The sequence below is a fragment of the Coregonus clupeaformis genome, chromosome 17 (genome assembly GCF_020615455.1).
Source record: "Coregonus clupeaformis isolate EN_2021a chromosome 17, ASM2061545v1, whole genome shotgun sequence".
In the NCBI taxonomy this organism is placed as follows: Eukaryota; Metazoa; Chordata; class Actinopteri; order Salmoniformes; family Salmonidae; genus Coregonus; species Coregonus clupeaformis.
In genome coordinates, this window is record NC_059208.1 from 11768691 (window position 1) to 11780779 (window position 12089).

At 42.7% G+C, this 12089-nt stretch overlaps 1 protein-coding gene across 1 annotated transcript in view; it reads left to right on the forward strand.

The window, feature by feature from the left end:
• Window positions 1–12089, forward strand: part of LOC121586598 (growth factor receptor-bound protein 10) — a 55046-nt gene that overhangs the window by 14587 nt on the left and 28370 nt on the right. Inside the window, exon 5 of the mRNA XM_041903416.2 lies at window positions 95–221. Within this exon, the coding sequence (XP_041759350.1) occupies window positions 95–221 (127 nt within the window). The remainder of the gene's footprint in view (window positions 1–94; window positions 222–12089) is intronic.

The following is a 12089-nucleotide window of genomic DNA, read 5'->3' on the forward strand; positions in this document are numbered from 1 at the left end:
CACACACACAGTATCTCTATCTTTCTGAGTAAATGTACATCTGTGGTTGTGATTGAGGTCTTATATTTTAGTGCATCTCTGTCTCCCTCTACAGGAGGCTCCAGGAGGAGCAGCAGCAGTGTCGTCCCTCCTCTCTCCCTGCCATCATCAACCCCTTCCCTGAACTCTGCACCCCCACTGGCTCTCCCATACTCAGCCCCATACACACCACAGACAACCATGTAAGTACGCACGCACACACACACACGCGCGCGCACACATATACAAACACAGACGGAGTGACTTTTGAGTGCGAGTGCATGTGTGTGCGTTTTGGTGTGTGTGTGTTGTTTCTAAATCAGCTGACTGGACTGTAATGTCCTGGCATAATGTTGTGTTTGGCCGTAGACCTGCCTTTCCTTATGTTACTCAACAGTTCACTCTGGGTTATCATACTCTGTGTGTGTGTGTTATTCTGGTATGGTGGTCATTAATCACACACACGCACCCACCAGGGTTTCCGTTAGGAACATTTGGCGCGAAACAAGTTACCGGGAAGATTTTAATTAATCTGACATTTGAGAAATTTACCGGTCGTCCATATGCATTGGGTGCGTAACCCATTAGGGTGTCCACCCACGCAGTCAGCGCCATCAATAAACTAGGGATATTGGCCAAATGAGCCACATTTGTGTCTTTATAAACAGCCTATAACTAATTACAAAAACACAATTCCTTGTGTTGCGATTTGTAGCATATGCAAAACTTTATACCCTATTGTTTTATTGGTTTTTACTTTCCTAAAACAATAATTGTCTACCTCACAGTTCAGCTGTTGGAGATTTGAGCACCAAATGCATAACGGCATTGCATGCATAGGCCTATAGGCTTAGGTGTCCACTGTATGATATTAATATTAGAAGAGAAATATAAAGAAAGAAAAGCTTAGCCCTAGCCCCAGCGAGAGAGAGATGGAGATACAGTGAGGGGAAAAAGTATTTGATCCCCTGCTGATTTTGTACGTTTGCCCACTGACAAAGACATGATCAGTCTATAATTTTAATGGTAGGTTTATTTGAACAGTGAGAGACAGAATAACAACAAAAAAATCCAGAAAAATGCATGTAAAAAATGTTATACATTTATTTGCATTTTAATGAGGGAAATAAGTATTTGACCCGTCTGCAAAACATGATTTAGTATTTGGTGGCAAAACCCTTGTTGGCAATCACAGAGGTCAGACGTTTCTTGTAGTTGACCACCAGGTTTGCACACATCTCAGGAGGGATTTTGTCCCACTCCTCTTTGCAGATCTTCTCCAAGTCATTAAGGTTTCGAGGCTGACGTTTGGCAACTCGAACCTTCAGCTCCCTCCACAGATTTTCTATGGGATTAAGGTCTGGAGACTGGCTAGGCCACTCCAGGACCTTAATGTGCTTCTTCTTGAGCCACTCCTTTGTTGCCTTGGCCGTGTGTTTTGGGTCATTGTCATGCTGGAAGACCCATCCACGACCCATTTTCAATGCCCTGGCTGAGGGAAGGCGGTTCTCACCCAAGATTTGACGGTACATGGCCCCATCCATCGTCCCTTTGATGCGGTGAAGTTGTCCTGTCCCCTTAGCAGAAAAACACCCCCAAAGCATAATGTTTCCACCTCCATGTTTGACGGTGGGGATGGTGTTCTTGGGGTCATAGGCAGCATTCCTCCTCCTCCAAACACGGCGAGTTGAGTTGATGCCAAAGAGCTTGATTTTGGTCTCATCTGACCACAACACTTTCACCCAGTTCTCCTCTGAATCATTCAGATGTTCATTGGCAAATGTCAGACGGGCCTGTATATGTGCTTTCTTGAGTAGGGGGACCTTGTGGGCGCTGCAGGATTTCAGCCCTTCACGGCGTAGTGTGTTACCAATTGTTTTCTTGGTGACTATGGTCCCAGCTGACTTGAGATCATTGACAAGATCCTCCCGTGTAGTTCTGGGCTGATTCCTCACCGTTCTCATGATCATTGCAACTCCACAAGGTGAGATCTTGCATGGAGCCCCAGGCCGAGGGAGATTGACAGTTCTTTTGTGTTTATTCCATTTGCGAATAATCACACCAACTGTTGTCACCTTCTCACCAAGCTGCTTGGCGATGGTCTTGTAGCCCATTCCAGCCTTGTGTAGGTCTACAATCTTGTCCCTGACATCCTTGGAGAGCTCTTTGGTCTTGGCCATGGTGGAGAGTTTGGAATCTGATTGATTGATTGATTGATTGATTGCTTCTGTGGACAGGTGTCTTTTATACAGGTAACAAGCTGTGATTAGGAGCACTACTAATCTCAGCTCGTTACCTGTATAAAAGACACCTGGGAGCCAGAAATCTTTCTGATTGAGAGGGGGTCAAATACTTATTTCCCTCATTTAAAATGCAAATCAATTTATAACATTTTTGACATGCGTTTTTCTGAATTTTTTTGTTGTTATTCTGTCTCTCACTGTTCAGATAAACCTACCATTAAAATTATAGACTGATCATTTCTTTGTCAGTGGGTAAACGTACAAAATCAGCAGGGGATCAAATACTTTTTTCCCTCACTGTTTGCCGGCAACATGATACGACAGGACATGCATTTCTTTATCCTTGTCAGTTACGCTACTGCGTCTGCTATACAGATATACAGAAGGAGGCTAATTCGTAAATGTTCTATTCAAATATTTTTTATAAAGATAGTCATTATATTGTTAGATTATAGGAGTAACTCTGGTAGGCCTGAAACATTCTTCCTAACCTCAAGTTCAACTGTAGTAGTCAGTTGGAGCGCCAGTGCGCACAGCCTTCATATTATAGGCCTGCATTATAATAGGCTAATAGCCACACCATATCAAACCTTTTACAAATGTTTCTAAACTTTATTAAGGTAATATCAAAAGTAAGTCAAGCCGTTGTTTATAGGGAAAATATGAGCAGGATATTATATTGCGAAAAACAGAACATTACAGTTAGAACTTAATTTGGCCAAAGAAAATGTCTCAACAGAATGAAACAATTCATGTTTTGCATATTTCAAGAACTGGTTTAGATTAATAAATAGGCCTACAATAATAACAATGATATAAAATAATAATAATAATCATAAAATAAATGATTATAATACAAATAAATAAATAAAAATAGCGAGTTCCAAAGTAGCATGTATTTGGCCACTACAATATTACACCTTTTCCATACGGAGGACATTCCCCTTGTAGCAGGGCTCCAGACTAACATGTTCCCCAGGTGGCACTGGTGCCACTACATTTTTCAGTTGGTGGCACCAGCCCATCATTTGGTCGCACCAATTTTATTTAGCGGGATCACGCAATAGAAAAAATTAGTAGGCCTATCAAGTTATTCACAGTGATTTATAAAAAGTGTAATAGTCTACTGAGATGGTACTGAATAAATAAGTTACTTCATTATCTTGTGATGTTGTGATTCAAAATATTTTAATGTCCAATCTAATCCAGTAATTGTCATGCATTTTGGGTAGACAATTAAGCTATTGTAGTTAAATACAGCTAGTAGCCATGTATTAATCTAACAATACATTTGAATGTCCAGTTGTAGCCTACCGTCCAATGAGGAATATGCACTCGCAATGGCCAAATCGCTTTTCGCTCGCTCCATATCAAATATCTTTGTAATATAGTTGCTGTTTAGAATTGAGAGCCAGTTCCACTGCATTTTTTAATTGTTTCCCTCTAATCAGCGACTGGCTTAGACCTGGGACACCAGGTGGGTGCAATTCATTATCAGGTAGAACAGAAAACCAGCAGGCTCTGGACCTCGTAGGGTAAGAGTTGAATACCCCTGGTATATAGGACATTTTTAGTGAGGTGAATGAATGTTCAGCCCGCACTGATGCGACCAATACATTTCTTAACTCACACAGCCAAGTCAAAGGGTCGCAAAATATGACTAAATGGTCACAGTCTGGAGCCCTGCCTTGTAGGCTTTTCACTATAGGCATACTCTCGAACTTTCATTTTACTTCAATGAAAAAGGCCTCCATCCTCGCAATCAACAGTAGCCTAGGCCAAAGCTCCTCTTTTGCTTTCTCTCTCTCCTCAGCAGCAGGGCAGCCCCTGACACACACACACACACACACACACAGTGTTCTAGGGCTACATGATGCTCTGTGTCCCTTTTCTTGGAGATGTTGCTGGGAACCTCTCAGTATCTGGGCTGTGTGAACCCTGCCTATCCGTCTGGCGTTCCGGGCTTCTCCGACAGCGTCTCTGGGAAAGACAGACGCTCATTTCCCGTTCACACGCTTCCACCCCAGCTCGGAGCGTCACAGCTGTGTGTGTGTGTGTGTGATAGAGAGTTTGTCAGAGTCCAGCCTTTCCTTCCCCCGGTGTGTGTTATTCCGAGAATCCAGTGTCCCAGTCACGTGCACACAAACATAAACACACACTCTGCTCCTTCTAAGCTACAGGACTGTATCGCTTGCACAGACTGGAATATGTTCCGGGATTCATGCGATAACATTGAGGAGTTTACCACATCAGTCACCGGCTTCATTAATAAGTGCATCGACAAATTCGTCCCCACCGTGACCATACATAGAGATGTTGCTGTGACCGTATTACCGCCACACCCGCAGTCATGACTCAAATTCCACTTCACCATTGAGTCACCGTTGAGTCACTGTAATGTCCTCTTATGCACTCTGGACATGCGTTGATAGTACCCAACTCGCCAACGATCATCAGGTCGCTAATGGCCTGGTACTGAGGGCTCTATTGTCCCTCTAACCACCCTGACATAAATGCAAATGCAATAGAAAATCACATCAAACACTTATCATCAAAACGGTATCATGCTTTTAAAACTCATCTCACTGTGATCGATCAAAAGGTTGATACTGAGTGGAAAACAGGGTCGTTGTGGATGTTGTTTCAAAGTCAAAGAAAACAGCTCTTTCTAAGGTGATGATTAATTCCCTACGCATATTAGAGCTTATGTATACGCCTAGGCCTATAGGGTATATGAGCCCAAGCCCCCAGAAAAAAAGTTATTAAAATAATGATTGTTCCGATATACAATACATAGCCTAATAGCCTACCACATAGGCCTGTTATGCACGGTAGAAAAACATTAAAAAAACATAGATTTAAGATGTCATAATTGGTACATAATTGGTCTAGCCTATACTCCAAAATGTAACAAATTCTAGTAATCGCCTTTGAATGTGGACTGTATTATTATGCATACTGGATGAACTGGTTACCTTATGCTACGCTCAAAACTTTATATCCATGAGTCTGGGAGAGAATGTATAGGCCTAAGCGTTTCCATCTCCTCTCCTTCATTCCTTTCTCGAGCGAGCAGCCAGGTGCTATATTTCATGAAATATGTATCGTTGTGAAAACATGTTACTGTCAATGTTCCCGAACAGATTTCACTTGGTTACCCAAACTAAGCACTGGGTAGCTGCAGGAATAGGGTTGGAGAGCCCATGGCATACATTTAAGCGGAATATCACCTGTCGCGCAGCGAGAGGCTGCATGCTCCTTGAATAGTGGTTAAGGCGTGTTGTGAAATAGGTGTTCTTATAATAATAATATAATAATAATATGCCATTTAGCAGACGCTTTTATCCAAAGCGACTTACAGTCGTGCGTGCATACATTTTTGTGTATGGGTGGTCCCGGGGATCGAACCCACTACCTTGGCGTTACAAGCGCCGTGCTCTACCAGCTGAGCTACAGAGGCATTTCTATATCCTGTTTGAAAGCAGTTTTGATGGTTGCCACTAAAATGAGGAGGATCCCAGGTGCTATTATATTTATTTCTCAGCTGCTAAAATTAAGCACATGCTCCACTATAAAACTGGAATAGCCTGCCTGGCATGATTGAAAAACTAACAGCGGAAAGCGGCCACAATTCCCTATTAGAGTGCATACAGATGACGTCTTTTTTCCCCTGCCGCTGTTCCTGACCATTTGATAATGGGCCATTCTAAATCGAAACAAATTGTACATACAGTGGGGTAAAAAAGTATTTAGTCAGCCACCAATTGTGCAAGTTCTCCCACTTAAAAAGATGAGAGAGGCCTGTAATTTTCATCATAGGTACACGTCAACTATGACAGACAAAGTAAGGAAAACAATTCCAGAAAATCACATTGTAGGATTTTTAATGAATTTATTAGCAAATTATTGTGGAAAATAAGTATTTGGTCAATAACAAAAGTTTCTCAATACTTTGTTATATACCCTTTGTTGGCAATGACACAGGTCAAACGTTTTCTGTAAGTCTTCAAGGTTTTCACACACTGTTGCTGGTATTTTGGCCCATTCCTCCATGCAGATCTCCTCTAGAGCAGTGATGTTTTGGGGCTGTTGCTGGGCAACACAGACTTTCAACTCCCTCCAAAGATTTTCTATGGGGTTGAGATCTGGAGACTGGCTAGGCCACTCCAGGACCTTGAAATGCTTCTTACGAAGCCACTCCTTCGTTGCCCGGGCGGTGTGTTTGGGATCATTGTCATGCTGAAAGACCCAGCCACGTTTCATCTTCAATGCCCTTGCTGATGGAAGGAGGTTTTCACTCAAAATCTCACGATACATGGCCCCATTCATTCTTTCCTTTACACGGATCAGTCGTCCTGGTCCCTTTGCAGAAAAACTGCCCCAAAGCAAGATGTTTCCACCCTCATGCTTCACAGTAGGTATGGTGTTCTCAGCATTCTTTGTCCTCCAAACACGACGAGTTGAGTTTTTACCAAAAAGTTCTATTTTGGTTTCATCTGACCATATGACATTCTCCCAATTCTCTTCTGGATCATCCAAATGCACTCTAGCAAACTTCAGACGGGCCTGGACATGTACTGGCTTAAGCAGGGGGACACGTCTGGCACTGCAGGATTTGAGTCCCTGGCGGCGTAGTGTGTTACTGATGGTAGGCTTTGTTACTTTGGTCCCAGCTCTCTGCAGGTCATTCACTAGGTTCCCCGGTGTGGTTTTGGGATTTTTGCTCACCGTTCTTGTGATCATTTTGACCCCACGGGGTGAGATCTTGCGTGGAGCCCCAGATCGAGGGAGATTATCAGTGGTCTTGTATGTCTTCCATTTCCTAATAATTGCTCCCACAGTTGATTTCTTCAAACCAAGCTGCTTACCTATTGAATATTCAGTCTTCCCAGCCTGGTGCAGGTCTACAATTTTGTTTCTGGTGTCCTTTGACAGCTCTTTGGTCTTGGCCATAGTGGAGTTTGGAGTGTGACTGTTTGAGGTTGTGGACAGGTGTCTTTTATACTGATAACAAGTTCAAACAGGTGCCATTAATACAGGTAACGATTGGAGGACAGAGGAGCCTCTTAAAGAAGAAGTTACAGGTCTGTGAGAGCCAGAAATCTTGCTTGTTTGTAGGTGACCAAATACTTATTTTCCACCATAATTTGCAAATAAATTCATTAAAAATCCTACAATGTGTTTTTCGGGATTTTTTTCCCTCAATTTGTCTGTCATAGTTGACGTGTACCTATGATGAAAATTACAGGCCTCTCTCATCTTTTTAAGTGGGAGAACTTGCACAATTGGTGGCTGACTAAATACTTTTTTCCCCCACTGTATTAGTAAAGACAAGATTCAATTGAGAATAGTCTGAGTGAAAATATGATCACTTGATGAGAGAACAGCGTGTACAGCCTGAGGCAAGGAACAGAGCCCAAGCTTTTCTTTCGAATTTATCAAATCATCAATAGCCTATAGTCGCATCATTCTAAGGTTTGTATCAACAACCAAATTTGCCAATTTTTTAAAATGTAGATGTTCCAAAGGCGCACATCAGCGGCTTGTATTCATCGAGATGCTAAACATGTTTATGTTAACTATCAGTCAATTACCGTGAGACCATTAACTATTTGCATGAAAATAACCGGCTAACAAAATGTCATGACTGCGACAGCCCTACGTATGTACATATCCCAACCAGAAGCCATGAATTATAGGCAACATCTGCACCGAGCTAAAGGCTAGAGCTGCCGCTTTCAAGGAGCAGGACACTAATCTGGACGCATATAAGAAATCCCGCTACACCCTCTGACGAGCCATCATACAGGACTAATATCTAATCTACTACTCTGGCTCTGATGCACGTCGAATGTGGCAGGGCTTTCAAACTATCACGGATTACAAAGGGAAACCCAGCAGCGAGCTGCCCAGTGACGCAAGCCTACCAGACGAGCTAAATGCCTTCTATGCTTGCTTCAAGGCAAGTAACACTGAACCATGCATGAGAGCACCAGCTGTTTCCGGAAGAATGTGTGATCTCGTTCTCCGTAGTCGATGTGAGTAAGACCTTTAAATAGGTTAACATTCACAAGGCCGCAGGGCCAGACGGATTACCAGGACGCGTACTCCGAGCATGTGCTGACCAGCTGGCAAGTGTTTTTTTACTGACATTTTCAACCTCTCCCTGACCCAGTCTGTAATACCTACATGTTTCAAGCAGACCACCATAGTCCCTGTGCCCAAGAACGTCAAGGTAGCCTGTCTAAATGATTATCGCCCCATAGCACTCATTATCTTTAGCCATGAAATGCTTTGAAAGGCTGGCCATGGCTCACATCAACACCATCATCCCAGACACCCTAGACCCACTCCAATTCGCATACCACCCCAACAGACCCACAGATGACGCAATCTCTATTGCACTCCACACTGCCCTTTCTCACCTGGACAAGAGGAACACCTATGTGAGAATGCTGTTAATTGACTACAGCTCAGCGTTCAACACCATAGTGCCCTCCAAGCTCATCACTAAACTAAGGAACCTGGGACTGAACACCTCCCTCTGCAATTGGATTCTGGACTTCCTGGCAGGCCACCCCCAGGTGGTGAGGGTAGACATCAACACATCTACCATGCTGACCCTCAACACGGGGGCCCCTCAGGGGTGCGTGCTTAGTCCCCTCCTGTACTCCCTGTTCAACCACGACTGCATGGCCAAGCATGACTCCAACACCATCATTAAGTTTGCTGACGACACGGCGGCGGTAGGCCTGATCACTGACGATGATGAGACAGTCTATAGGGAGGAGATCAGAGACCTGACAGTGTGGTGCCAGGACAACAACCTCTCCCTCAATGTCAGTAAGACAGAAGAGCTGATCGTGGACTACAGGAAACGGAGGGCTGAGCACGACCCCATTCATATTGACGGGGCTATAGTGGAGCGAGTCGAGAGCTTCAAGTTCCTCGGTGTCCACATCACTAAGGATCTATCATGGTCCACACACACAAACACAGTCATGAAAAGTGCACGACAATTCCTCTTCCCCTTGGGAGGCTGAAAAGATTTGGCATGGGCCCTCAAATCTTTAAAAAGTTCTACAGCTGCACCATTGAGAGCATCTTGACTGGCTGCATCTCCCCTTGGTATGGCAACTGCTTGGCATCCGATTGCGAGGCGCTACAAAGGGTAATGCGTACAGCCCAGTACATCACTGGGCCGATCTCCCTGCCATCCAGGACCTCTATACCAGGCGGTGTCAGAGGAAGGCCTTAAAAATTGTCAAAGACTCCTGCCACCCAAGTCATAGACTGTTCTCTCTGCTACCGCACGGCAAGCGGTACCGATGCACCAAGTCTGGAACCAACAGGACCCTCAACAGCTTCTATCCCCAAGCTATACGACTGCTAAATAGTTAGTGCGGGTAACTATTTTACTAACACATGTGCTGCTGCTGTTTATTATCTATCTTGTTTCCATGTCATTTTATTCCTAGTTATATGTACATATCTACCTCAATTACTTCGTACCCCTGCACATGGACTCGGTACCGGTACCCTGTGTATATAGCCAAGTTATCATTACTCATTGTGTATTTATTATTACTTTTATAATTACATGTTATTACTTTTATTTTCTTACACACACAGTGTCTTACCAGATGACAGAGGATAGCCTCCACAACAATGCAGACAGGAGTCTCAGACATGCCTTGTGGAGAGAGTGTTAGCCTACCATTTGAAGTATTTATTTAGGCCTATGTGGTCTAAAAAGGAAGGAAAATACAATCACGAGGATCTACTTTTATAGATGAGAGAGAGCATACGTTATATAAAAAGAGAGGAGGGGGTAAATATGATAAATGAGACCACTGCACACCATTGTAAATACAACCCATGTTTACTGCACACCATTGTAAATACAACCCATGTTTACTGCACACCATTGTAAATTCAACCCATGTTTACTGCACACCATTGTAAATACAACCCATGTTTACTGCACACCATTGTAAATACAACCCATGTTTACTGCACACCATTGTAAATTCAACCCATGTTTACTGCACACCATTGTAAATACAACCCATGTTTACTGCACACCATTGTAAATACAACCCATGTTTACTGCACACCATTGTAAATACAACCCATGTTTACTGCACACCATTGTAAATTCAACCCATGTTTACTGCACACCATTGTAAATACAACCAATGTTTACTGCACACCATTGTAAATATAACCCATGTTTACCGTACACCATTGTAAATATAACCAATGTTTACTGCACACCATTGTAAATACAACCCATGTTTACTGCACACCATTGTAAATTCAACCCATATTTATGTTTATTTATTTTCCCTTTTGTACTTTAACTATTTGCACATTGTTACAGCACTGTATATAGCCATAATATAACATTTGAAATGTCTCTATTCCTTTGAAACTTTTGTCAGTGTAATGATTACTGATAATTTCTGATTGTTTATTTCACTTTTGTTTACTATCTATTTCACTTGCTTTGGCAATGTAAACATATGTTTCCCATGCCAATAAAGCCCTTTGAATGAGAGAGAGACCGTGTGTTTGTATACTTGGTTTTCACAGGCACGGTTCTCTTGTAGACTAGACAGGACTTCTCTCTCTTTCTTACCATCTCTTCCCTAATTCTTCCCTCTGTCTTTCTCTGTGTGTCTGTCTCTATGTCCTATTCTCTCTCTTTCTCTCTCTCCATCCCCCTCCCTCTATCTTAGTTGCTGTATGATCTGAAACTGAAAAGATTTGAAAGTTTAAACATTCTGACCTAAGCCATGTTCTCATAGACGTCAGCTTTAGACCTCCTTTAGACCGCTTTTAGTAAGGACACGAGAAGTCGAGTGTGTGTGCGTGCGCAACTTGCTCTCACAGTCAGACGTCAGAATTAGACGTTCATCCATGTTTCTCAAACGTCAAATTTCAAAGTGTTTAAGGTTAAGTTTAGGCATTTACTCTGAATTTTTAAGGTATACATCTCAAAAACAACTTTCTATCGCTGGATTCTAACTTGCAACCTTTGGAATCAGAGGCAGAAGGTAGAAGGTAACAACGCTCACTGTTGCCCCTAGTGGCCGGTTTCCACGTCATCTCCCAACGTCCTCAGACATGGATGGATGTCGAATACTGACTTGTATCACAGGTGACCTGGCTGGCGTGTCTGTGTGAGAAGGCAGTTTCCCAGACAATGGGAATGGCCAGTCTTACACAAGTCTCAGTCAGGCCCTCAGGGTTAGCTGCCCTCTCCACTGCCTGTCTCATTGGCTTGGTTTACTTTGGCATCCGTGTGCGTGTGTGTCTCTCTCTCTCTCTCTCTGTGTGTGTGTGTGATTGATTGAGTCACTCCATCTGTAATGTAATTCCTGCTTTTAAACGAGCCCAGAGACACAAGTATTTTTTAGAACATCAAATAGAAATGTGGAAGACTGAAGCCAAAGGTTACAGAAACAATGTCTCTCTCTGTCTCTCTCTCTCTCTCTCTCTCTCTCTCTCTCTCAATTCAATTTTTCAATTTAAGGGCTTTATTGGCATGAGGAACGTATGTTAAAATTGCCAAAGCAAGTGAAGTAGATAGTAAACAAAAGTGAAATAAATATTAACAGTAAAGATTACACTCAGAAGTTCCAAAAGAATAAATACATTTCAAATGTCATATTATGTGTATATATACAGTGTTGTAACAATGTGCAAATAGTTAAAGTACAAATGGGAAAATAAATCAACATAAATATCGGTTGTATGTACAATGGTGTTTGTTCTTCAGTGGTTGCCCTTTTCTTGTGGCAACAGGTCACAAATCTTGCTGCT